This window comes from Neovison vison, chromosome 7, assembly GCF_020171115.1.
Source record: "Neovison vison isolate M4711 chromosome 7, ASM_NN_V1, whole genome shotgun sequence".
Lineage (NCBI taxonomy): Eukaryota > Metazoa > Chordata > Mammalia > Carnivora > Mustelidae > Neogale > Neogale vison.
In genome coordinates this window covers 150,412,588-150,439,286 of record NC_058097.1, presented here as the reverse complement: position 1 = coordinate 150,439,286, position 26,699 = coordinate 150,412,588, and the positions used below count along the sequence as shown (strand labels likewise).

The window sequence follows — 26,699 nt, the reverse complement described above, 5'->3', positions numbered from 1 at the left end:
TGACTGTGGGCAAGCCATCTTCTCTCCCTGCGCCTCATCTATAAACTGGGGATTCAAAGCCTAACCCACAGGGGTTGATGTCACAGCCAAACCACACTGGGGCCTGCAGCTGGACGGGGCGACAGGGAGGCCCTGCGTGGTCAGCCTCCCGCTGCAGGTTCTCCTCTGTAACAACTGCACGCCTCCATGGGCAAACCCCACGGAGACAGGCACATATGCACATTAAGTGTACCCCCAGACATCCGTACATGCATGCAGAAGAAGTAAAGAGTTCAGGCTCTGCACGACAGTTTCTGTTGCATATGTCTTTTTTTTTTTTCTAACTACCCCTTTAAAACTGTAAAAACATTCTTAGCTCATGGGCCAGTTTGCTGACTCTGCCAAAAATCGCCTTTTCCAAAATCCCCACCCACTAGATGATCCCAAAGCTCTCTGTTAGCTTCGGGGGGCCAAGGTCTATGAGGGGGGCAGGGTGGAGACCCAGGCAGCGGTGGAGTGGAGCAGATCCCAAGTGCAGGCGGCAAGCAAGGCCTCCCCACCTCGATGAGTGTTTCCGTCCACACCTTCCTGTCCATCTTCAGGCTCCGCACCTTGGAGACGCCAGCGCCCAAGCCTCGGTGCTCCCCTGCAGACAGAGGGCCCTCACCTTCACAAGAGCACTTACTTACCTTCCTGCCCTCCCTGCCTCCCCGTGAGCCTGTGTAGGAGCAGACAGTGGGGAGCAGCTTCCAGTGCTAGCCACACACACCCCTGCTCCAGGCACCAGGGAGCTGAAGTCACGGGCGTCCTGCAGCAGTAACCCACCCCCTCTACCCCCCTACAACCAGGCCATTGTGCACAGCCCAACCACAGTAGTCTTTTTGATCTTTTTTTTTTTTTTTTTTAAGTAAACTCTATGCCCAACATGGTGCTTGAACTCATGACCCCCAACCCTGATCCCCACTCTGAGATCAAGAGTCAGATACCAACTGAGCCAGCCAGGTGCCCCCAGTGTGATCACCTTAAAATGCAAATCCCATTTTTCCAAATCCCTTCTTTAGACTCCTCAATGGCACCCCAGAATTAGATCTAAATTTCTCCTGCACTCTCATCTCAGAACTCCCCCCCCATTCCAATCCTGATCAGCCATACTCTCCTCCCTCTTCTAATCAGCTGACCTATTCCTGCCTCAGGGCCTTTGCACTGACAGTTCTTTCTTCCCCCATCTCCCCAGGACTGGCTCCCTCCTCACCTTCAGGTCTCAGCTGATAGATCATCTCCTCAGAGAGGGCTTCCTGACAAACACATTCTGTGCCTAGCACTTTATTACCTGATACTTCTATTGGTTCATATGTGTATTTTCTGCCTCTCCCCACTAGAATGTCAGCTGCCAGAGGGCAGGAACCTTGACTGTCTCCTTTAGGGTGTAGCCTCTGTATGTGCTTAGAACAAAGTCTGGCACCAGTGAGCACTTAGGACCTCTCTGTGGAATGAGAGGGCAGCGTGAGCTTTGGCTGAAGGGAATGTAGCCTTCCTCAGCTACAGGTCCCAGGAAGGAGCCCTGTCAGAGGGAGGAGGCTGGGGCACTAGGAGCGCCAAGCACCATCTTGTTCTGGCTTCAGCCTCAACGCCCCCCCACCCCCTGCAGTCTCCTAGGGAGCACCTCAGCCACACCAGTCACCCGTACCCCTCCACGAGCGGAAACCTTTCTAAATCAAGTCATTTCTTTCCTGCATGCAGACCTCCTGGCCCCAGGCCTCCTGGATGTTTGCTCTTGCTCAGTGCCTTCCCCAGAACTATCCCCTGCCCCAGATCCCCATCTCAAGCTGCCCAAAGCTGCTCCCTGGGCATCAGCAGCTCCGCTGAGGGCCAAACCCCAACACCTCACAGTGTCCAGCACAGCACAGACCCCCAGTAACTGCTGGGCAGAGAGATGAATGCATCTCGGGCCCCAGCGTGTCTTCCTCACCCTACTCATCAGATCTGTCACAGGGACTCCGACACCTGTATGTCTCTCGAATCTTCTCCACTGCTTCCCCAGACCAGGCCTCAGCCTGCTCCGCTCTCTCATGGAGCCGTCAACAGCCTCCCCACCGGTCTCCAGTCTCACCCCTCCAACTCAGGTCCCACCCGCCACCGGAGTCTGAGGCCCGGATCTGACCACGGCCCTCCCACCCCGGCCTCCCATCTCCTCCCATGGCCTCCCATTGCACGCAGATCCCTGCCAGCCCCTCCTGTCTCGTTCCCCTCCACTCCTCTGACGGGACGGGGGTGGGGAGGGGTGCTGGACCCCAACTGGCCTGGGCTCAGTGGGCAAGACTCACTTGCCAGGCCATGCTATGCACCATTTCCTCTCCCTGTGCCTCAGTGTCCTACTCATGGCATGTGCAGCTGAACCCCTGCATTGCGCTCTCTGGACTGCAGGCTAATCATGGTGGGAGAGGCCTGGTGCATAGACGCGACTTCATGGACAAGGATCTGACTAGTGTCTTGGCTCCGGCCACTCCAGCCAGATAGGCCCCCAGCCACACTGACACACCAGCCCTGTCATGCCTAGCCTGGCATGCCAGCCCCACACACCTGCACAGCGTTTGCAGATGACGATGCAGAGGTTGATGGAGGCCCAGTCGGGCTGGGCAGCCCCACAGTCGGCGCAGAACCTGTTGGGGGCCACGGCCCAGATGCGCTCGGCCACCTCCGAGGTAGACAGGGCCTCAGCGATGGCTCCCTGCATGGCCTCCAGCCACTGTTCCTTCTCTAGCTCCGATTCAGCAGAGAAGCTGGGGACACAGGAGTGGGGGGTGGGGGCTGGTGGGAGAGGACTCTGAGAGATTGGGGGGCAGCGTGAAGAGGTGCAGCATGATGTGGACGGAGCAAGGAGCTGAGCCCTCACAACTGGAAGAGGGAGGCACCCTGGGTCTGTGAGGAGGGTGGGTGTGGACAGAGGCAAGGGTACCATGAACCTAGGAGACATGTGGGGGCTGGGGGATCCCAGAGCAGGTGAGGTGCTCCCCCCGCCCCAGGAAACAGAAAAGACTCCTGGGAAGAAATGATGCCTGCGCTAAGCCTTGACAGATGAGAAGGGCTTAGCCAGCAGAAGATGTGGAAAACCATGCCAGAGAGGGAGCAGCATGGCACACGGGGCATTCTGGGACCCAGGAACAAGACAGGCAAACTGGTAGAGAGGAGGCTGGGAGACATACAGGGACAAGCCTGGGCCAGGCAGAGGAGGTCAAAGTGCACCCAGAGGACAAGACAGAAGCAGTGGAGGGTTTCAGTGGGACAGGGGAAAGGGTAAAGAGACGTCTTCCTCTGGTTCTTCCCCTGCTGCCACTATCCCACCTATGTGTGTATTCAAGATACGGCTACCCCTATAAGCCTCTACCATGGCCAGAAAAGGTGTCACTGCTAGAGATGTGACAGGCACTAACGTGGCCTGACCAGAGGCGCTGAAGACTGTGCTCATCCGTGAAGTCCTCACACGTGGAGTCTGCAGGCTGCCGAGCCTTAGCCAAGCACTCCGCCTGTCTTCATGTTTACATCCGACGGTCTTTCCCCGCATATGTCAGGCTGGTGGAGGCCCTTGGTGCTGAACACCAAATCAGCCTAACTAAGGCTGATGACCACAAGACACTCGGTGAATAGGCGGGCCTCTCTAAAACCGACAGGCAAGGAAAACACTGGAAGGTGGCTGGTCCCTGTTGTGTGGTCGTTAAGGAGGAGGCAAAGACTCTTGGGCCAACATGTCATCCAACATTACTTCAAAGACAGAAATAAACAAATAAAAACTTGGCTTTCAACAAAAAGAAAAGAGAAGACCCCACTGGCAGTCACAGACAGGCAGCTGATGCATGAGGCGGAGCCGGGCCAGAGGTCCCCTGGCCTGGAACAAAATGGGGAGGGACAGAGTGGAGGGGACAGACAGACGTGAGAGAGCCAGGTGGTGAGGCAGGGGTGGTGACAGGCATGCACGGGGCTGAATGGGAGAGGCAGGTGTCCCCATGGGTGGAGACAGTGGCCTGGGAGGTCCAGGGAGTCAAGGCGGAAGTCACAGAGGGACAGACATCCACAAAACTGTTGGACATGCAGGTCTGGAGCTCAGGAGAAAGTCCCTGCAGAAGACAGAGAGCTAAGCTAAGGGCAAAGGACATGACAGCAGAGGTGGGATGGCGCTAGTGTTGACAGAGTGGTTACCACACACTGAGGCAGGTAACAGCTTTACAAAGACAGCTGCAGTCTTACTCCCAGAGGAAGAAACCAAGGCACAGAGAGGTCAAGTGATTTGCCCAGGTCACACAGTGACTCAGTGGTGGACCTGGGATGTTATGGACTGAACTGTGTCCCCCAGTGTGACTGCATCTGGAGACAGGACTTTTAGGGAAGTAATTAAGGTTAGATGATGTCATAGGAGTAGGGTTCGAATGTAACAAGACTGGTTTCTTTATAAAAAGAGGAAGGGACAGCAGATAGCTCACTCTCTCTACCTGCACACAGAGGAAAAGCCATGTGAGGACACAGTGAGGAGGTGGCCATATGCAAGCCAGGAAGAGGGGCCTCACTGGAAACTAACCCTGATGGCTCCTTGACCTTGGACTTCCAGCCTCTAGAGCTGTGAGAAAATAAACTTCTGTTGTTGAAGTCCCACCCCCACCCCGTCTGTGCTCCTCTGTCATGCTCCGCAGCCAAGCTGACTGATACATACTATGTGACCTCAGGCATGGGCCAGCTCCTCAGGACCGCCTGGGAGTGAGTGAGGGGAAGGGGGACGGTGATGGTCAGATGGGGGGTGGGGTAAAAGTGAGATTTCTTAGAAGGGAGGGGGCAGAGCAGGTTAGTGAGTGGACAGAAAGGACCAGGAGGGTGGGCAAGGCTGGGAAGGGGAGAAACCCATTCTAGAAGAAGGGGCAGGTTTCCACATCAGCAAGAAGATCCTTGCAGGGAGGGAGGATACAGGTAAATGAGAGGAGGCGGGCTTACCTGAAGATGCGGTAAGGGGTGGTGAGGTCGAAGCTGCGCCGGTCTGCTTCCTTCACATTGCCTACACTCATGTCAATGAAGGTGATGCCAATGCCCAGGTGGTACTCCTGGCAGATGGGGGGGAGGGGTGAGAGCAAGGCCTGGGGGCAGGGCCTAAGGCCCAGGGAGGGATAGAGACTAAAGGGAAGTAGTACCTTAGGGACTAGAAAGCACCTTGGAAGGAGATGAAGAGGGCTTAGGAATCTGGACATTGGTAAATGGACCCAGGCTCAGGGGCCATGCAGTAATAGGGAGCGGGAACAGAAGGCAGGACACGGATGGAAAGATAATCCTCAGGGACCAGGCAGGGGACAGGGTCAGAGCTAGAAGCAGGAAGGGTAGCCAGCACAGGGCTGAGCTTAGTCAGGGGAAGGAAGAAAGGGAAGGGGCAGGGCTGGGGGACTGGGTGAGCCAGGGGCAGGTCGGGGGGCCTGGGTGGGCAGGAGGCAGGGCCAGAGGACCAGGTAGGCAGGGGGCAGGGGACAGGTTTAACAAACTGGCTGACCCCTTCGTACCTCCAGATTCTTATATAGCTGCACTTTGTCCCCAACCACGGCCACATACAGTTTATTCTTGAAACCACGTAGTTCCAGGCTGCCAGCACGGTCAGGCAGCTCTGAGCCTCGAACACCCAAAGGGTAAGTGCTAGACAGCCGGGCCCGGGCACCCTGCTCAGCCACTGCCTGCTGCAGGGCCTGCATCCACTCCTTCCGCTCGGCTGAGGGCACAGGGGAAAGAGTGAAAGTGAGCTCAGTCTGGCAGGCAGCCACCTAAGGACTCCCCATTCCAGGCTCCTCAGGCAACACCTCTGCCAGCAAGCCCACCCAGATTGGCCCACCTATCTCTGACTATCTCTGAGTTTTCTGACTGGACAAGCTACACTGGGGAAGCCACTTTGCCTACCTGAGCCCATTCCCTCTAGTCCAAGAGTGCCCCCTGCTCTCCCCTACCTCGTAGAGGACTGATTCCTCTCTGGGTTTGATGTGGGGGGAGCAGAGGTGCCCTGGTTCTCCCCCACACCCCCACTTAGCAGGCTAAACAGCCAGCGTTCTCCCTGCCCCGCTCCTCACCATCACTCTCCGCCCGGAAGGCAAAGGTCCGGTTGTTTGTGATCACTTCAAACTTCTGGTCCCCGATGGCAGCCACGCGGGAGATGCAGGCCACAGGGATAAAGCGCTTAGAGTAGGCGTCCTGGGGAGGAGACGGAAGCTGTCCTGTAGGGGGTGGGGCACCCGGAGGCCTAGCCCCTCCTTGGCTCCCTCAACCTCAGCCGAGAGAAGGCTAACTAGAACCCCATCTCCCACAGGTGGCCAGGGACAGCCCCTAGGCTGACCCTGACCACAGCCCACAGGAGCGAGCGGCCAGAAGACACAGCTCCAAAAGTCAGACTGGAACTCTGGTAAGGACTCGTCTTGGGGTGGGGGCCTCCACGTGCATCCAAGGTCAAGGGTTGGCCTAGGGCCAGGCTGGAGCAGGGGTCCCATCAGGGATCAGCAGGGGCCTCACCTTGTTACTGTCAAAGTACCGCAGGTGATCGGCGTCCAGTCTCACCCATCGCTTCTGATAGATGTAAGATCTGGAGAAGCACAGGCAGAGGGACAAGAGCAAAGCGTTGCAGATTAGAGGAGAGGCTCTAAGATTACCCCAGCCCCCTATGGCAGCTACATACAAAGTCAGCACAATAGCCAGGCTCAAGGGAGGAAGGAACCCAAACGGTCAAAGAGAAAATGGACTTCACCTACAGCAAAAATGACTCAAGTCAGTCTCAGAGTAGGACTTCCCAATTTTAAGGGTACTAAAACATAGGTCTCGTGGGGATGACCAACTGTTACAGTCTGCCTGGAGAGAGACCTCTTCAAATAACCTAGCCCCTCTGGTTTTCAGATCCGGCATACCCGTATCCTAGAGCACTCCTGTCTTCACGCAGAGAACCAGCAGGACATAACAGGCATCACTCACCCCTGTGGTGGGTTCTTGTCCAGCCAGCCGGCCTTGATGACCGGTGTGATGGGGGCGGGGCCCACAGGATGCCCGTCCATGGGGTGTGGTGGGAGCTCGGGGATCAGGAGGCTGCTGGGCAGGGATGAGCTCAGGCTGCTGGTGTGCCATCCACCACTGAGGAAAGAGAGGGAATGAGGGAGCCTAGAACAGGGAATCCCCTGGGGGGAGGGGACAAAGAGGTGGAGGGGCCAGGCTGTGCTTGGGAACGGAGGGTGGCTGGGTGGAACAACCACTGGGGAAGAGTGGACACTTACTTGGGGATGCCCTCATAGGCATGGTCATCCTCATCTTCATCTCCTTGGTCGTCGTCCTCAGACAGTTCCTCCCCCTCGCTCAGCAGACTGGCCACACGCACGGCTCGTGGGATGTGGCTCACTGGGAGCTCCTCCTGGCACCCCCCACGCCAGACCCACTCAGTATCATGCTTCCCTTTGAGCCCCAGATCACACCCACCCAGGGAGGACCCCCCAAGGTCCACTCCATCAGGGACCCACACAACTCCGCACTTTCCCTGCTATTTCCACACCCTCTCCAGGGACCCAGCTAGACAGCATCAAAGACAGAAGATGAAGGGATAGTGAAAAATACTTAGGGATGGAGAGTTAAGACACCCATGGGGCCCAGGAACACAGAAAGTGAAAGAGATCAAGGGAGACTCTCCAAGGAAGAAGTGCTCAGTATCCCAGGGGAGAGAGGGGGCCACACACAACCATCCAGACATGGCTGGAGACTGGAACTGAGGCCACCAGCAAGTGCTCTCAGACCCCTGGCCCAGGGCTCAGGTGCTGTGCTCCATCCCCAAGCCCCTTGTGGCAAGACCACAAGGGGGAAGGAAGCTCTCCCTGGAAACTGCTGGCACTTTCTCTCTCCAGTGGTCCCCAGGATCTGCAAGGCAGCTGGGCAGCTCACCCTCCCCTCTGACAGACAGCCCAAACCCTAATCACCACCTGCCCCACCTTCTTGGTCATCAGGCCGGCTGGGGCCCCTGGGCCCTCCTCTGGAACCTCATCGTAGTCAGAGTCATCTGAGGAGAGAGGGGTGGGGGCAAGGGGAGACTCAGAAGGAGGAGCCTAGCCTCCTCTCCGGGGCACATAAGCCACCCTTGGCTGGAAAGACACCCCCACTCCAGCCTGGCTTTCAAAAACAGGCACAGGGGACATGAAATGCTATTTACACTCTCAGGGCCTCATAGGACAGTACTAGGGGGGTGGCCAAAGGAGAGGCCAGACTATCACAAGGAGGTCTGAATAGGTGGTAAACTTGCGGGTCAGAGGCAAGGGCTGTCTAAAGAGGCTGAAAAAGAAACAAGAAACAAGAATCAAGAGAAATGGACAATCCAAGGAAAAGCAAACCATTGACAACCATGGAAAATATTCCTAGACTTTCAACCACAAGCCACTCAGAAAGTCTGCCACATACACTTAACAGTCAGTAGGTCAAGATAGGTGGGTGCTGGGGGCGCCTGGGTGGCTCAGTGGGTTAAAGCCTCTGCCTTCGGCTCAGGTCATGATCCCAGGGTCCTGGGATCGAGCTCCGCATCAGGCTCTCTGCCAGCAGGGAGCCTGCTTCTTCCTCTCTCTCTCTGCCTGCCTCTCTGCCTACTTGTGATCTCTGTCTGTCAAATAAGTAAATAAAATCTTAAAAAAAAAAAAAAAAAAAAAGATAGGTGGGTGCTGGCTCCACTGTGAGGGTAAAGAGAATGAGGCTCACCTGTCTGGGGCCACACTGTGTGAGTGGCAGAACCTGACAGAAAGTTCAATCCTTGCACCCTTGCCGATTCTTGAGGGGCCCTGATTCCAGGCTACGCACTGGGAGCCCCATGCCTGGCTATGGCACTCACCGAACTCTGGGGGCAGGCGAAGAGGCTTCGGGGGGATCTCCGGGGGACTGGGATGTGGAGACGGGGGCTGTGGAGGCCCCCGGGGGAAGGTGGCCGGGGGCTCCTCAGGCTCTGGTTGGGGAGGGGATGACAGCGGCGGTGATAGTAGCTCCTCTTCTTTGGAGGGAAGGCTGGCAAGAGAACAAAAACCAGGCCCGGGGGGTTAGCTCCAGGCGGCTCAGTCACGGGGCTGGCTCACTACACAGAGCCAGGACCCAAACCCCCTGAGCCTTGTCCCCCCACCACCCCTCTCACCTGAGCTACAGCAAAGCGCATTCATTCCACAGACTCAGACAGGAACCCCCCTCCCCTCACCCCAGGCCCCCGAACCTCCGAGCTCTTCAAGCTTAAAGGAAGCAGGCCCCTTCTTTGGCCATGAGCTGGCCCTGCACTGCTCTGGCAGGGTCACCTGTCCCCGGAGCTCTAGCTTTCAGCCGCATGTACCCATAGGGTCTCCAGTCTAGAAGAGGGATGCAAAGCAGAATGGGCTGGGGGGTGGTGTGCATCCCAGGCTGGGAAGTCAGGGAAGACTGGAGGAGGTGACACCTGACTGAGCTTTTAAGGATAAGAAGGCATTTGGTGGTGAGTGGATGGGTCAGGTTCAAAATGGGCATGCAGGCCAAGGGCACAGACCAGAGCCTTAAAAACCAAGTCCTAAGGCCCTGAGCTGTGGGGCTCTGGCTCAAGACCACCTTCTCTCTTGTCCCAGACATGCATGTTCACCATGGTGCCCTCAGACACCTTAAACTCATCTGATCCCACCATGCCCCTCTATTTTTTTAAATTCCAGTACAATTACCATACAGCATTATAGTTTCAGGTATACAATACGATGATTCGCCAACTCTACACGTTTCTCAGTGCTCATCACAGTAAGTGTACCCCCTTTCCCCTTCGCCTATACCCCCTACCACCCCCCAGTGCTTATCCCCTCTGGCAACTACCACTTTGTTCTCCGTATGTAAGCCCTGGTTTTTTGCTTCTTTTTTTTTGTTATTTGTTTTGTTTCTTAAATTCCACATATGAGTGAAAGCATATTGTATTCGTCTTTCTCTAACTTATTTCACTTAGCATCACAGTGTCTAGGTCCATCCACGTTGTTGTACATGGCATGATCTCATTCTTTTATATGGCTGAGTAATATCCCATTGCAAACACACCACACACACACACTCACACACAAACACTACATCTTCTCTATTCATCTATTGAGGGACACATAGGTTGCTTCCATATCTTGGCTATTGTAAACAATTCTACAATAAACAGATCTGCATCTACTTTTTTTTTTTTTTTTTGCATCTACTTTATTGAATTGGTATTTTCATTTCCTTTGGGTAAATACTCAGCAGTGGAATTACTGGATTATATGGTAGTTCTTTATTATTATTATTTTTTTTTTTTTTGAGGAACCTCCCTTCTGTTTTCCACAGTGGCTGCACCAATTTGCATTCTCATCACCAGTGCATGAGGGTTCCTTCTTCTACACGTCCTTGCTAACACTTTCTGCCCACCCCTCTTCTCTTGCATACCAGCCCCTCATCTCTGCTATCACCACACTTCGGCAACTCCGGGGCCAGGCTCAGGGCCCCTTGGGCTCCCACAGCCACAACGCTCTGTGTATCTGTCTCTGCAGAGATCCACTGCTTCCTACAGGCTGAGTGTCTCCTGGCTTTGACATCGGATACGAGTTTGACCCCGCCTCAGTCCTCGATCCTGTGTGTCCAAGGGAAAGCACTCAGCATCTCTGAGCCTGTTTTCTCTTCTGTAGAGCAGGGACTATGTCAATGATCTGACAGGGTGTTTGGAGAATTAACCAAGACGAGGCATGCTGTGCGCCCACACAGCTGGAACAGGACACCTAAGCCCCAGAAGCCTGGCCCCACCCACTGTCTCAGCTGGCGTCTGGCAGGGGCCAAGGAGGAACATCAGAGTGGGTGAGCAACTTGTCTCACTGGTTATTTTCAGCCTGGTATTGCCCCAGCGTTCCTGGCAGTGATTAGCAAAGCATGTCTATCGCAAAAGCAAGCAAGGGCTGGGGGATGATCATGATGCCAGGCCTTTGTTCCTGCTGTTGTCTTCTCCAGGAATCCCTTCCTCCTGGGCTCTGACTAGAGAACATCCTCTTGTCCTTTAACTCCAAACTTAAGTTCTGCTTCCCTGCAAGTCTTTCCTGAGCCTTCTCTCACACTCCCCCAGACCCTGCCCATCTTCCCCTCTATTACAAGGGGATTGATACCACCAATCACTGCGAATCACATGTATTAAAGTAGTTCCGTCCACTGTACCCGGCGTCCTGCCAGCAGCTGAGCCAGGACCTGAACCCTGACTCCACCAGAGAACCACACTCCCAGCACACGTGCCTGTTTCCCTATCACCCTGTCCTCTAATCATCTCTTCTCTGTGTGTGCAGAAAGAATCCGACCTGCACTGATCTTTCTCACACTCCCCCAGAAACCCGCAGCAGCTGGTGTGTCAACCGTGCTCCTTGGCGACACCGCCTTGGACAAGAGTGGCCTGAGTGAGGCAGCATACCTAGACCAGAAACTGCAGGTGGGCTCTCCACCTGGGGGAGAAGCTGGAGCTTTGGGCTTCCCTGAGGGGGCTGGCATGTCACTGGCCACATCCCATGCGGGAACCTGAAACCACACCTGTGGGGTCGTTAGAGGACATACTGGACCCTTGAGTCAAGATGTTTAAGGGTGGCTCTCACACCTATCTGTCAGGAATGTCGGTTCCCTACCCCTGTGCGCTCTCCTGGGCAGCCACAGAGATTGGCTCCCGGATGGCTGTGTGAACAGGGGCACTGACTGCGACCGTGACCCCGCAGCAGAGGAAGAGTGGCCACGACCCTGATGGCCAGCCCTTCCCTCCCTAAGTGCGTCTGGGGGAATTTGTTGCCAGGTGGGTCTATGGTACTCTTGAGAGCCTTTACGTTTAGCTGGACCTAAGAAGACCCCCAGGTGGGCACCACACCATATGTCTCCCCTCCTTGACCCTGAGTCTCTCTAGGCCAGGGGCAGCCTCAGACTTGATTCTTTACCACCACAGCCCAGCACAGGAAGTAGCCAAGTCAGCAACAAGGGCATGCTGAGTGGGCGGCTAAGCGGGCAGACGACCGGGTGGACAGATGACAGAACAAATAAATGGCTGAATGGATGGGTGGGGGGTGGAGAGAAGGGTAGGTGGATAGGTTGGAGATCATGGTTGAGAGAAAAGAGAATGAAAGGGGGAAGGAAGACCTAGAGACTAAGTAAGTACTCACAGGTCCAAGGGTGTGACCCCAGCTGGTCAGCTGCAATATCCGGAATTATCTACCACACACAGCCTCCCAGACCCCAAGCAGGAGAGGCCCCTGGAGGCCTGGCCTGTGATCAGCTGGGAGCAGAAGTCCAGGCTTCAAGGCCAGTGCCAGTCAGACTGACCCAGAGGAGGTGGGGACAGGCTCCTCCCCTTCAATGCCGAGCAGCAGAGCATCCTCGGAGCTGAAGAAGCAACGGGCCCCCCATCACTGTCCTGACTGTCTGCCCATCTGAGGCCTATCTCCCTGGCCCGTGGGTTCCCTGAGGCAGGTGCCACACCTACCATCTTCCCTACTGCATGCCCAGAACTCAGGGATGAATAAATAAATGAAGACATAGATTAATTAGTTCTTTTTAGTATTGTGTATGTGTATATATTTCCAGTTGTCTTCCAAGCATTTTACGTGGCTTCATTCATTTACTTCTCACAAGGGCTCTATAAGGTATGGCTGACTGTTATCCCCACTTTAGAGATGAGGAAACTGAGGCACAGAGACACAAAGTAATTTGTCCTGGATCCCACAGCTGGGATTTGTACCCTAGTACCACAGCTAGCAAACTCCACCACAAGGTCAAATGAGGCCACGGTCAGGATCTGAGAGCTTCTCTGAGGCCTGCCTCCTTACACTGGCCACCCAGCTCAGGATGTGGGCAGCTCCCGAGTTGCCATCCAAGAGGGCACGCGACCACAGCTCTGATGGCTGTTGTGACCATGGCAAAAAGGGAAAGGGGAACAAACAGCTCCTCCTCCAGCATGGTTTTTGCAGGCAAACGGCTATGTGCCAAGCAAGTGGAAGCAAGAGAGGGGACCCCCCCTACCCCAATGGACCTCTAGGCCTCTATCTAGCCACTTCTTCAGAAATCTTCCTGGCTGACCCCCGCCTGCCTACCACAGCGGACAGAGCCATGCTGAGTCAGGGCCAGGCCAGGAAAGGAGAAGTGGTATCCGGAAGGCACAGTATAGTGGGAAAACCCCAGAGGAAGGGACAGTGCCTGAAGAGTGCTCCCACCCCAGTTGGGGTCCTGGCCACTCAGTGCCGGCAACCCTAAGGGCCACCTCAGCTCCAATCTGTACCTGAGGCCCAGCTGGGCCATTTCCCATTGACCTCTGGCACATTAGGCCAGAAGACTGGCCACAACCCTGAGCCACAAACACGAGCACGTGCACAGTGGCCTCCCCTCCAAACCTTGGTCTACATCGCTTGCTTCGGCATCACCACCCTCTCCCTCCATCTCAGCCCATGGAAAGCCCATATGTACCTAAGAACACAGCTCAATGAGCCAGACCTCAGCAGGCCTCCACCAGCCCACCTCTGCCCCTGCTGGCTCCCCTGTTCTTTCAGACCCTTTCTCTTTTGTCCAAGTGACATGCAGACACATCTGCTACCCCCATTATGCCTGAAGCCAGCCTGGGCCACTCCTGGACAGGGGCAGAGGCTGATTTGCCTTGGCATGTGACCGCAGCCTAAGAAGGTTCATTTTACTGAACTGGGGCAAATACACACGGCCAACCTTCAATGTGAGGGCTTGGGGATATGTGAGGGTCCCAAGTCAGAATGGGGAAGAATAGAGTGACCATACAATTAACTGTATATTTTTTTAAAAATTACATAAACCACAATAGCGGACAGTCTATACTGTCAGTAACTATGTCAGAGCAACAGGTAAAACAGGGCCTGTCCTGGTGAAATGAGACGTGTGGTCAGTCTCGCTAAGAGACCGAGCTTTGGAACCTGGCAGAGCTGGCTCAACCCACTCAAATCCCAGCTTGACTCTAGTCAGTCTTTGATCTTACAAAGAAGACTGCTTTACTTCTGAGCCTCAGTTTCCCGTCTGATCTACTTCCAGGCTTACTGACAATTCAGTAAGGAAAGCCATCCCCACAGTTCATCAGCACAACTTTTCCACTCTGGCTGCAATGGAGGAGGCTGAGCCAAGAACCTGCTTCACAGCCTCCTCCCCCATGGCGGTCCGCGGCTCTCCCTTCCAAGCTTTCTGTCTATACCAACCTCTGGCCAAAGGAGCCAGGCTTCACCATAAGGACAGATGGGCCAACAGAGCAGGGTAGTCTGAATATCTCGGGCTGGCCTTGAACTCATCCATTCCTTATATTCCAGCCATGCCTGCCTGAGCTGTACCCCATAAATGTGTATTACCAGGCATCTGCGTATGTGGCTCCCCCCATCTGTCCCTTCCCTGTCCACACTGTACATCCTTCCCCTTCATTTTGTGCCTCCTCTCAGGCTTTAGGCTGTGCTGGGACCTCCTTGGGGCTCCTCCAGTCTCCACACTTGTGATCATTCAGGATAGTTGTGTCTGTCAGTGTTTGCTTCACTGCACTGACCTCAGAGGACCAAGGACCCAGGACCACACCCTGTCTTGGATTTAGGACCTTCCCCGGAAAGTGTCACACAGGCCTTGGAGGGATCCAGCCAAATCTCAATCCCTGGGCTCTCACCAGCGGGGCCGAGAGGCAGGATGAGGCCCAATGATCTGACTACCTCTGTCTCCTACCCTGACCTCCCCTTCCCAAGGAGGCAAACCTTCCCAGCTGTCCACTTCCTCATTTATGCTCTGGCTACAGAGGGCTCAGGCCTCACTCCTGTGCTTCTTGCTTCATCCATGGCTGCCCGTCTTTCCTTCTCCATCATGAGAACCAAAGGTCAACCCCTCCAGCACTCTCCTGCTTCTGTTCTGTTAGTTGTGCCCAGGTCACAACATGGAAAGCCCTTCCTGGGCTTCCTCTTACTTATATGTACTCAGCCCTTGCGTATGCTGTGAGCCCCCCAAGCCGATCTCTTGCCAGACCATGACATCGCCCAACACAGAGGGGGTACTTGGACAGTGCATGTTGTGACTGAATGGTCAGCACCCCACTCACATCCTGATCACTGGAGAAGGGCAGTGGTTACCCTCCACAGAGCAGCGCCCCATTAACCTGGCATCCACCCTCACAACCAAGGCTCGCTCAGCTCTTAGCACTTCTCCCTGGAATGACAGCTACCACTTACTAAGCGTCCACTATGTGCTAAGCATTCTTCCTGGAGGCCTTTTCATTTAATCCTTACAATGATCTAGATCTAGATCATCTGCTCCATTGTGCTCAGGACATGCCTCTAGGAACTCAACTGCTCCTTCTGCTGAGCTCACACAGCCTGTTGGGCTCTTCATGGCAGGTGTGCCCCCAGGCCTACACTGAGCTTTCCACAGGCAAGCTGTGCTGTCGTGGGTAGGAGGAGGCAGAGGCCCAGCACGCCCATGGCGGCTCTTCATGCTTCCCGGCTCTGGCCCTGTGCTGATGCCTGAGGATTCTGGGGCAAAGAAGGTCATCCCTGAGGGAGCCCATGACCATATGGACCCTGTCCCCTGCATCCTGAGTACTCAGCTCAAGGCTGTTCTGGCAGGAGAAGAACGTACAGGTAGGTGTCTGCTGTGCCCTGTGGAAAGATGAGCCAAGGGCACAGGGCAGGATGGGATGCACAGGCAGGACCTAGTGAGAGGTATCTCTACGTCCCCAGGGACCCAAACACAGGGTTGTTGAGCTCATGAGGGGTCCACAGCAACTGCGGGGAGGGATGGCGAGCCCAGCCTCCCAACATCATAGGGACCCACCCCTCTATTGGCCCTGGGGAAATCGGGGAGGAACCAAACCAACTAAGTGCCAGCCCTCGGTAGTCTCCCTATTACCCTGGACTCAGTGCAAGGGCAAACGGGTTCAGGTAAGAGCTGCTTAGAGCCACAACACCTTTGTACTGGACAGCGAGAAAAGCCAGGATGAGATCAGCACTGGTTTCCTGAAGGGCAGACACCCACAGAGGCCACAGAGACAGTCCCCTCAGGCACCCTGGGCTTCCAGCGGGCCCAGGAGACAGATCTATGGGAAGATGTAGGCCTGAAAAGCCCAGGGTTGAGGGACGGAAAAAAGAAGGGGAAAAAAGGAAAGGACAAGAGAAAAACAAGATGTGGAGAAAGTGAAAGAGGAGAGAAAATTCTGAGAACAAAAAATGGAGGGGCAGAGGGAGTACCACAGAAAACCCTGCCCAGAGGGGACAGAAAGACCCTCAGAAAGGAGCCTCCCTCCCTGTACTCTGCTGAGAGCCCAGCCCAAAGCTGCCCCTCGCTCACCCTCAGATGTCCACCAGGTCCTGGGCCAGAGGACTCGCACAGCTCCGCTCGACAGCGCTATGTGCCTGACCAGGCAGCCTGTCTGAGCAGGGCTGGTCTGGCAGACAGCCAGGCCTCTGTTCCCCGGGTGTGTCAGAGGCTGTGTCGGGGTCCAGGTACCGCTCTGTGTGGCTGTGATCACTTGTCTGAGTGCGTGTTTCTGTGTAAAAGTGAATCTGTCCAAGAGTGAGTGTGAGAGTGTGTGTGTGTGTGTACATCCAGCTCTGGCTCCCCTTGGTTTCCTGCTCTCCACCTCCCCCACCCCCTGCCGCCCTGGCCAATACACACACTTCCTGAAAACACTGAGAAAGAGAAAAGTCACCCAGAATCCCCTGGGGCAGACACTTCCTCCCCGCCCCCGGCCTGCCCCCACACACCCCAAGTTGGAATGGGACAAGCCACCCCACTGCTGTCTAGCAGGGCCTGCAGAGTAGATCCTCAGGAAGCCCTAGCTTTGGCTGGCCCCTCTCCACCCCACAGGAGACCCAGAGAGGCTGGAAAAGAGGCTCTTTGAAGGGAGCAAGTTCTACCCCAGCAACAAGTGATAAGCCTTCAGGAAGACCAGGGATTGGCTGGGCTGCAGGGCAGGCAGGAGCACAGGTGGGAGGCCGTGCAGTGTGATCCCAGCTGGCAGCTGCCCACTCTGGGCAAATACTCCCTCTTTGGAGGTATCTCTAGGCATCTGGGGAGATATCAGAGGAGGAAACTGAGGCCCAGCACCATCTGATAGAGGCTCTGTGGAGGGACCCTGGAACACTGGATCTGAGAAGACCCCTCTACCATTCAGGGAAACAGGCTCAGAGGGTTTACATCTGTGGTACCTGGAGCTGAGTAGACTGAGCCCCAGGCCAGGAGGCAGGGTCTGAACACTGGCTTCTACTCTGCTGGGCTGAGTGACTCTGGGCAAGTTTCTCCGTATCTCTGGACTCATCAACAAGTTTCCTATCCCAGGCTTTTAATAATGGTGGGGGGTACAGAGTCTTGGAGGGGTAAAGTAGGGTCCTTCCAGGCCAGGCAGCACGTGAGCCTTGTTGTGAGAGTCCTGACCCAGTTGGTGCAGGGAGGTGGCAAGCCTGTCCCTGCTCATTGGCTGCCTGCCTCCTTGAAGGCCTCTGCCGCCTTCCTGAGATGTTTAGGGTGATACAGGTCGCTTGGTGGGAAGGGATATGGGGTGGTGAGCTTGGGGCCCTTAACCCTATTGTCTAATGTCCAGTGTGGGCTGAGGGCACTCTTGGTGCTGAGTCCACATGGGTGGCAACCGTGCCAGCACTGGGCAGCACTGAGACTCGGTCAGTCTTCATCTATTCATGCACACAACAAATACTTCCAGAGGGCGCGTTAGGCACCCGGCACAGTTGCTGGTATTGGTGATACAGCAGTAAACAGAACCCACCAGAATCCAGGCCCTCATGGAGCCGACACTAGTGGGCTGGGCAGCACGTGGATACACACTGGATCATGCCCAGGAGGGTACAAATAACACATGTGCCAATTCACTACCCACAGCACATGCACACACGAACGGACTCACGCCATTGGAGGTCCCAGCACACCAGCACACATGGGCCCGTGGAGGTGTGCACACGGGCCCTGAGGAATTCACATGCGCACACACCACCGCGAGCAAGTAAGCAGTGAAACCGCCTAAGTCCCCACTCCTGCCGACATACGGGGATCACATACAGCCTCCCTGAAAACTGGTGCAGAAGTGTAAATACACAGACATACTACTACCTTCACGGCTTGTACAAACATACACACCTAGGGGTGCCCACTTACATGCTGGCTAGGCATGCCCTCCCATGTCCAGCCAGTACACACATGCACACACAGCAGATAACCCCAGATCCCGCTGGGGAGGCTGGTGATGGGCTTGAGGCTGGCAGAAGTACTCACTCGGTGATGCCGTGAACTGGCATAAGAGGTCCTAAGATTCAGAGAGTGAGACTCCTGTCACTCAAGGCTGCAAGCAAGGACCCAAAGGCCACATCAGGAAGAAGGGACTTCTACAAAGGGGACAGGAGCAGGCCGGGTTGAATCGCCTTCTGCCGTGCCCCATGGTGCCTGTGGTCCAGAGGAAGGGGCTGTGAGGGAGAGCGGTCAGGCTCCAGCCCAGCCTCCAGCTGTTACACACATGAAGCTCCATCTGCAGTGAGTTTTTCTGCCACTGGGCTTTGAAGATTTTGTATGCCCTGGAAGGCAGGGTGATAAGACCTGGAGATGTCCACCGTTCCAAATGTCAAAGACCCCAGGACAAGGAAGCCAGGCTTGGCAGCTCACCTCCCATTACACTCTGTCTGAAGAAATCGCCCCAAATTGTAAAGGATAATTATCTACAAATTCTCTCAGCATGGAATGAATTTTGGGTCCTCTAGCTATACAGGGCCAGACTCCTGAGCATGGAGGCCTGGCCTGCCTCACAGGTCAGCTAAGTGACTAAGTTCAGAATGAAGCTCTGAAGAGCGGGGGCTGGTACTCTGGGGCATAGACAGGACCCTTGCTCTACCCAACAAGTCTCCTGTCCGCAGACGTTGGTACCAGGAGGGCCATGGAGGGCTAAGGAGGATACCCAGTAGAGAAACAGGCCCAGAGGGGCCACTGGCCATCAGTCACACAGCTAGCTGGGCCTGCCCTAGGTATTCTGCCTCCGATACAGGAATCCAGACCTCCATTCCCTCAATGGGAGGTATGCCTCCTGAGCTTCTAATGGACAGGGTCCTGTCTCCTGTCCTTGTTCACCTATTCCTATCCCTAGAGACAGATGGACAGACACAGACTCACAAAGACACACACACACAAAAACCTATGCTCTCTCTCTCTCAGCCCCCTCCATGATGATGGAATGAAAGGAAACAGAAATGAAGAGGGATGCCTAGGTGGCTCAATTGTTAAGCTTCTGCCTCCTGCTCAGGTCGTGATCCCGGGGTCCTGAGATCAAGCCCCAGGTCAGGCCCTCTGCTGGGGGTAGGGGGAGCCTGCTTTTCCCTTTCCCTCCGCCCCTCCCCCACCCCACTCGTGCCCCCGTTCTTACCCACCTCATGCTCTCTCAAGCACGCTTTCTCTCTCAAATAAATAAAATCTTTAAAAATAAAATTAAATTAAAAAAGAAAAAAACAGCTCATGCATGTATAAGAATGGCCACTAGAGGGCATAAGGGCTCCAGAAAACTCCAATCTACACTGTGCGCCAAGCTGGGGGTATACCTAGTACCATCCCTAGCTGTGTAAACCCAGAAAAGCCAAAAACCCTTTTCGTGCTTCCAGCAATCAAACCTCAAAACACCACAGCCCTGGCTTGGCCTTCAAGGCCCCCTTACTATCAGAGCCCTCTTCTGGGAGGGGAAAACCTCCCAGACCCTCCCACAGGAGCTCCCCGAGCACGCACTCGACAGAGATCCAGTTAGTGCTCCTCTCCGTTTTCTGAGCCTCAGTTTCCCTACTTGAAAACAGGACACAAATCCCCCAGAAGATGTGAGCAGGAATCAAACAAGATCGTGTAAATGAAGCACCCAGCACAGTGCCCAAGAGTAGGGAAAGGGAGATCTCCCTATACCCATCCCTTCCTCCTCCAAGAAGCCTTCCCAGATTAGGCTGACCTGGGTCCAAGTACTGCAGTCATCTCCATTACACCCCTGAACATATATCCAGCACCAGCTGGGGATGCTCCCTCCCAGATGGGCATCCCAGCAAATGGCAGGAAGGGAAGGCATATGTGAAGGAGGTTAAAATAGGCCATCCACAGAAGTAGGAGGAAACTCAAGGAAACAGAGGAGTACGGGGACCAGGAAAGGGGAAAACAATTCTGACGAGGAGGGAGAGTGTGTAGGTTGCAGCCTGAGAAGTGTCACTAGGATCTGGGGCATGTGGCTGGAGCAGTGAGGAGGGGGAAGACAGGAGCACAAGCACCAGGCCCTGGGCAATTCCTGCCCCCCGCCCCCAGGGCGGCAAGCTCATCATCCTAGACTGTTTCCTCCACATGCTACCTACTGACTTGGAATGTACTCCCATCTCTCAGCGTCTCATACTGACCAGGCCCCAAACAGAACTCCAGCCTTCCTCTCTGGGTACACTTCTCTCCCTGGATCCCCAGTTAGGGATGGCACCACTCTCCACCCAAGATGGAATCATGGATTCTGTGTAGCAACCTGTGCCATCTCTGCTTATGTCTAGGCCATGCCCAAGGTTCACCCATTCCAGGGCCTACCTCTCACTCCAATCTGCCTACTTCTCTCCAACCTTATTAGCACAGCCTGAGTGGGGGCCTCTCCTGAGAGCCTGGGACCTGTCACCTGTCACCCAGCCTCCTCCTCCACCAGCCTCACCAGCCCCTAGTCATCTTATTAGTATTCAGCTTTTATCCGATGGTTCTGCTTGAAACCTTCCTGGCTTCCCACCTGGCCTTCACAGAATGTCCCACCAGGGCTAGCCGCAAGCCTCACCCCAACTCACCCGGCAGTTTAGCTCCAGTCTGCTCAGAGTGCACCCGCTGACCGTGCCTCCCACCTCCGAGCTTTACACAGGCCGTTCCCTCCACTGAGGGAGCCTTCCTTCCCCAGGGCCGAAGGCCACAAACGCCCCATCCGCTTTCTAGGATCCTTGACCAAGGCGCCTCCCACCACGGATGGCACCCACTCACCTCACTAGCAGGCGCGGGGGCCCCGTGCGGGGGGGCACGGGCGGAACACTTAACTCTGCCAAGTGGCGCTTGGCAGGCAGCGGGGGCAGCGCAGGGTCCAGGACTGCTGCAGGTGGGGCGGAGAAGCAGGCAGGCGGCAGGCAGCTCCTCCGGGGTGGGATGGGGGGGGCAGTGGGCAGCCCCTCTTCCTCTCCAGCCTCGGACTCTGGCTCCACGGGTGCTGGCGCGGCAGGAGGGGCAGCGGGCGCAGGCGGTGAGCGGAAGACGTGCCGCTTCATGGGCACAGGCCGCGGGCTGGGGCGGGGCGCAGGGGTGGGGGGTGTGTGGGTGCGCAGCAGGCCTGCCAGGATGCGGCGGCGATGACCAGGGAGCAGCATGCCCATGTCCAGCAGGCGGGTATCACTGAGGCCTTGGCACTCCGTGGCCCACACCAGTCCGTGCTGCTCGAAGAGCCCGGCGTACTGCTCTAGGTGCAGCGCCCTCAGCCACTCAGTCACAGACAGCGCTACATCCCGGGCCTCCGCCATGGTTCCTGCTAGCAGAGGCCAGCCAGCGGGGCCCTGTCCAGACCTGCAACAGAAAGACAGGCACAGGTGAGAGGCAAAGCTGCCCAGCCCTAGTTTCCCAGCCCTAGTTTCCTGATTAGCAACCCTCTGTGGCTCTCCCACGCCATGGGGTCAAGCTCTGTCCTTAAGCTTTTTCCCTGGTGCCCCCTGTGCCGGCAAGGCCAGATACTTCCAGGTCCCTGAACACACAGCCTTTTCACTCTGCCTGAAACCTGCCACCCCCACTCCTGCAGCCTCCTAGCATCCAGCTCACATCTCCTGCAGGAAGCCCTCCAGGACCTCCAGAGTTGGTACCACCCCTAAGCCCTATCCACAGCCAGGGCCACTGCTGCAAGGCTGGCCAATGGCTGTGTGTCTACTGCCCTCTGCAGGACCTGGGCAAGGGCCCAGTTCCTTCTGAAGCACCAGTTCCCAGCTGATGGCCAGGCCCAGGGGCTTAGCGAGTATGGGTGGGGTTGCCAGTCTCCCTGCAGGCCCCGTGTAGGGATTGAGCTTCATCCCCTCTCCATGCCCCTGGAGGAAGCAGAATGCTCCAGGAATTAAGTGAAGCCAGCATCACCCAGCCTCTGGGGTCCTGGCCCTGTGAATGAATCACCCCTCTCACCACCAAAGGGGTTAATGTATAGGAAAGGCCATCCCCTCATTTGTTCATTGGAGAGAGCCTGCCCCGGGCGATAGGGACTCAGGTCCCACCCCTGCACTCCAGAACTCCTGGCCTGGCAAGAGGCAAGAGACAGATGACATAGAGAGAAGGATATTAGTAAATCAAAACAGCAATTCACCAGATCATCTCTACAGATATCAGAGAAGCAAATGACAAAGCACAACGTCCAGTGTACTTAACAAAAATCTTACTAAAATAGAAATATATTGATACTTCCTTAAACTAAAAATCAGCACCTTGCTTCATGGGAAAACAATGGAAAAAATTTCCGTTAAAGTCAGGCATGAAACAAGGATATCCATTTCATGAGTGATTATTATTAATCATGGGATTAAAAATTTAAGAATATAGCAAGTGAGGGCGCCTGGGTGGCTCAGTGGGTTGAGCCGCTGCCTTCGGCTCGGGTCATGATCTCAGAGTCCTGGGATCGAGTCCCGCATCGGGCTCTCTGCTCAGCAGGGAGCCTGCTTTCCCCCTCTCTCTCTGCCTACTTGTGATTTCTGTCAAATAAATAAAATCTTTAAAAAAAAAAAAAAAAAAAAAAAAAAAAAAAAAGAATATAGCAAGTGAGCTGGATTCAAAGCTAATAGAACAGAATGAATATTTATAGGCAATAACCAGGTAGAAACCAGGAGGAAGAGCCTCCTTTACAACAGCATTATAAAACCTAAAACACTAAGAAGAAACATAAAAAGAATTGTGCAAGATGTGAGATCTGTAGGAAGAGGCAAAAAGAAGAGACCTAGACAAATGGAAAGACATGGTATGCTCCTGGGTAGAAGGCATCATGAAGATAGTAATTCTCAGTTAATTTATAAATATGCACAATTCTATTAAATACATACACAGTTCTGGAAAAGGGGGGAGGGCACCTAGACAACCAAATCTGAAAATTCATGTGGAAAAGTAAACACGCAGAAAGAGCCAGGAAAATTCTAGAAGCAGGGTGTGGGGGGTAAGAAGGGTAAAGGGTGGGAACCAGCCTCACCACATATTAAAACATATAAAGCCATAGTAATTAAAATAGTACATGTTACCAGCATCTGGAACAGATGAATCAAACAAAACAGAAAGTTCAAAAATAGATCTAAATACATAAAATCATTTAGTGTCCAATAAAAGTAACATCTTCAAACTAGTGGAGAAAAGATGCATTATTAAATTGTTGGGACAGCTGCAGAACAATCTGGAAACAAAGTTAGACTCCCTACCTCACACCTTACACCAGAATAAATCACAGGCAGATCAAAGATTTCATTATAAAAAAATAAAACCATGAAAGGATTTAAAATACCTTCTCAGAGAGTCAAAAGCCTTTTGAAAATGATGCAAACCCAGTTAGGTAAAGAGTAAAATATTCCACTATATAAAAAACAAACATTCCTGCATAATAAAAATGCACCATAAACAAAGTCAAGAGATAAACAAGTCAGAGGACATATGCCTCTCATATCCCAGACATAGGACCGACCAATTTTCCTAAAAACTGAAGAGTACCTAGAAATAAGAAATAGGTGGAGGAAAATGAAAATGTAACTGGTTCTCAAGCATATGAAAACTAACTTAACCTCCTAACACCGGTGACCCGAGGAGGTGACCGGGCAAGGCATTCCCCCACCAGCTAGTGGGAGTGCCTCTGGGAAGGGCAATTAAAGCCACAATAACTATGAAAACCCCAAGTCCTTTTACCCTTTGATCCAGCCACCCCTAGGCACTTACTTATCCTGCAGTCTTCCAAGGTGACTGGCACCAGTGATGTGTACAATAACAAAAGATTGGAAATAACCAAGATACCCACCAAACAGGGAACAGTTAATTAAATTATGGTGTAGTCATACAGTAAAATACTTAGCAGCCTTAAAAAAAATGAGGAAACTCAGGGCACTTGGGTGGCTCAGTGGGTTAAGTGTCTGAGTCCTGGTCTAGGCTCAGGTCATGATCTCAGAGTCCTGAGATGGAGCCCTATGTTGGGCTCTGTACTGGGTATAGAGTCCTGCTTGAGATTCTCCCCACCCTCCCTCTGCCCCTCCTCCACCCCCCTCTTGTAAAAAGAAAAATAAAAGGTATCAGAATACCTTTATCCTTTCATAATATACACAAATATCAAATCATTATGTTGTACACCTAAAAACACAATGCTTTATGTCCATCATATCTCAGTTAAAAAAAAAACTTAATTGGAAAAACAAAAAATACTTTCCTTTTGTAAAAATTTCCAAAACCACATGCACACCATGTCTAGGCCCCTCCCCAGGCCTTGGAGGCTCCATCAGCTTTCCTGGAAACCCACCTCTGGTGGGAGGGAGACTTTTCACTCTACATCTTTATCAATGACCTACATTTTGAACTACACGAGTTCTTCAAAAAGGCTGCTGAGGGGCCAAAAAGGAAGACACAAACAGAAGTACGCTGGATGTTCTAGGATAAACCAGCTCTCCACATTATGAAGACATCAGTTCTTCCCAGGTTAAGCTATAACCAATACACAAAACACAATCCCCCCAAAATTACCATTAGGCAGATTCTAAAGCTCATATAAAATGATAGTAAGGATTTGTTAGGTGGAAAAATAAGATAATAAGATGCAGAGTAGTGTTTTGTTATGTAAACATCTAGGTTAAATAAAAAATGTACATATATGTCCGTCTGTATATACATATACATAAGAATGACCCCCAGATGGGTATACAAGAAACTGCCTGCCTTGCGGGAAAAGAACCAGCCTGCCTTGAGGAGAAGAGCCAGTGGATGTGAGGACAAGGAAGGAGGGTTACCCCTCACTGTATGTTTCCTTACCTCCAACTTTTCTACCACCTTCCAAAAAATAAGTACAATTTAAAAGAGAATGTGGGGGCACCTGGGTGGCTCAGTGGGTTAAAGCCTCTGCCTGCAGCTCGGGTCATGACCCCAAGGTCATGGGATCGAGCCCCACATGGGGCTCTCTGCTCAGCAGGGAGCCTCTTCCCCCTCTCTCTCTGTCTGCCTCTCTGCCTACTTGTGATCTCTCTCTCTCTGTCAAATAGAAAATAAAATCTTAAAAAAAAAAAAAAAAAAAAGTTTTAAAAGAGAATGTGATCTACAATGCCCACCCACCTGCAGGTCCCTGCCCTACCCACCCCTTCAAAGCCCTTCTGGGAGGCTCTCTAACCTCACCCTCTTCCTGCCTCTCTGCCTATTTTCAAAATGAAAACTGGGACCTGAGCTCTTGCCTCCATGAAGCCTCTTGCACGTCAAAGTTGGGGCTTGGCCAAACACACCCAACCCAGCTCCCCATCCCCTGCCTCCTAACTCACCCGCTGGGCTGCCCAGGACACTGGGGATCCTTCCAGGGGCAGCAGCTACTCTGAATGGCTCCTCATCTTGGTCCACGGTGGAATCTGTAAGGAAGGAACGGGGGCGGGGATAGGGGGAGAGAAAGTCCATGAACCAATTTGAGCCGCTGGATGCCAGGAGGAGGAGGAAGGAAGGAAGAAGGAAAGGAAGAGGAAGAAAGAAGGGGAAGGAAAAAGGGAAGTTAGAAGAGAGGGAAGGAAGCAAGAGATGGGGTAGATGGTAGGGGAAGAAGGAAGGGATCAGGGAGTCTAATGGAAGCGGGGGGTGGGGGGCAAGAAGGTTAAGCCAGAGGAAGACCTTCTCGTGGGAGGGAAGAGGTGGACAGGTAATGGCTGCACAGATGGAGAAGAGGAGTCAGGACCTCCCATGCTCTGGCCTCCCTGGACCGGTGTGTGGTCCCCAGGCTGGGCTGTGCAGAGGCAGGCTGCGGTGGGAACAGCCTGGCCTGTCTGCGCCACCCGCAGGGATGACTGGGTGGGGGGCGCAGATGCAGTTCCCACTACAAAGCTGAACCTGTCAGTGAGAGGTGGGGAGCAGGGGTGAGGGGCAGGGAAACATGACACTCTCAGCAGGGGCTAGAAGCCTCGGGGTAGGGTGAGGGCAGAGGGGGCAACTGAGGCACGGGTGTGAGACCCCAGAGGCCCTGCTCCTAAACATGCATGGGGTGGGGGGCAAAGGAGACTATTACCAGGCAGGAGGAAAAGGAACTGGCCATCCCCGAGAGCAGGCCCCCAGCAAGCTCAGGTGGCCCGGGCTCCGCCGTGTGAGGAGGGTGGGGAGTCGACGGGCACCATGGGCCACAGCACGTTTCCTGCCACAGGGTGGGGTCAGGGTGCACCTGTGACCATCTGAATTTACTAGCTAGGTATTTATCTAAGTAGACTCTACAGGTACTTCTTAGGATGGGGCTAAAGTAGATATATGTTTCAAAAGTATTTTTTTGAAGATTTTATTAATTTATCTGAGAGAGAGAGAGAGAAAGAGTGCATAAGCAGGTGGAAGGGCAGAGGGAGAGGGAGAAGCAGCTGAGCAGGTAGCCCAACCTGGGGCTCGATCCCAAGACCATGGAATCATGATCTGAGCTGAAGGCAGACGCTTAACGAATGAACCACCCAGGTGCCCCTTCAAAGCATTTTAAAAATAAACTTCAGGTAATTAGT

The 26,699-nt window shown here is 53.9% G+C and overlaps 1 protein-coding gene across 4 annotated transcripts in view; it reads right to left on the bottom strand.

The window, feature by feature from the left end:
- The window catches only part of ARAP1 (ArfGAP with RhoGAP domain, ankyrin repeat and PH domain 1), a 61,740-nt gene that overhangs the window by 18,845 nt on the left and 16,196 nt on the right, over window positions 1-26,699 (bottom strand). For all 4 annotated transcript variants that reach the window (XM_044258600.1, XM_044258602.1, XM_044258603.1 and 1 more), the window contains exons 2-13: window positions 25,500-25,583; window positions 20,977-21,546; window positions 8,837-9,006; window positions 7,953-8,020; window positions 7,251-7,384; window positions 6,955-7,110; window positions 6,502-6,571; window positions 6,066-6,186; window positions 5,511-5,713; window positions 4,957-5,063; window positions 2,560-2,759; window positions 540-625 (exon numbers count right to left, since the gene is read on the bottom strand). In XM_044258600.1, coding sequence (XP_044114535.1) covers window positions 540-625; window positions 2,560-2,759; window positions 4,957-5,063; window positions 5,511-5,713; window positions 6,066-6,186; window positions 6,502-6,571; window positions 6,955-7,110; window positions 7,251-7,384; window positions 7,953-8,020; window positions 8,837-9,006; window positions 20,977-21,503 — 1,842 coding nt within the window. In that variant the 5' untranslated portion in view covers window positions 21,504-21,546; window positions 25,500-25,583. The remainder of the gene's footprint in view (window positions 1-539; window positions 626-2,559; window positions 2,760-4,956; window positions 5,064-5,510; window positions 5,714-6,065; window positions 6,187-6,501; window positions 6,572-6,954; window positions 7,111-7,250; window positions 7,385-7,952; window positions 8,021-8,836; window positions 9,007-20,976; window positions 21,547-25,499; window positions 25,584-26,699) is intronic.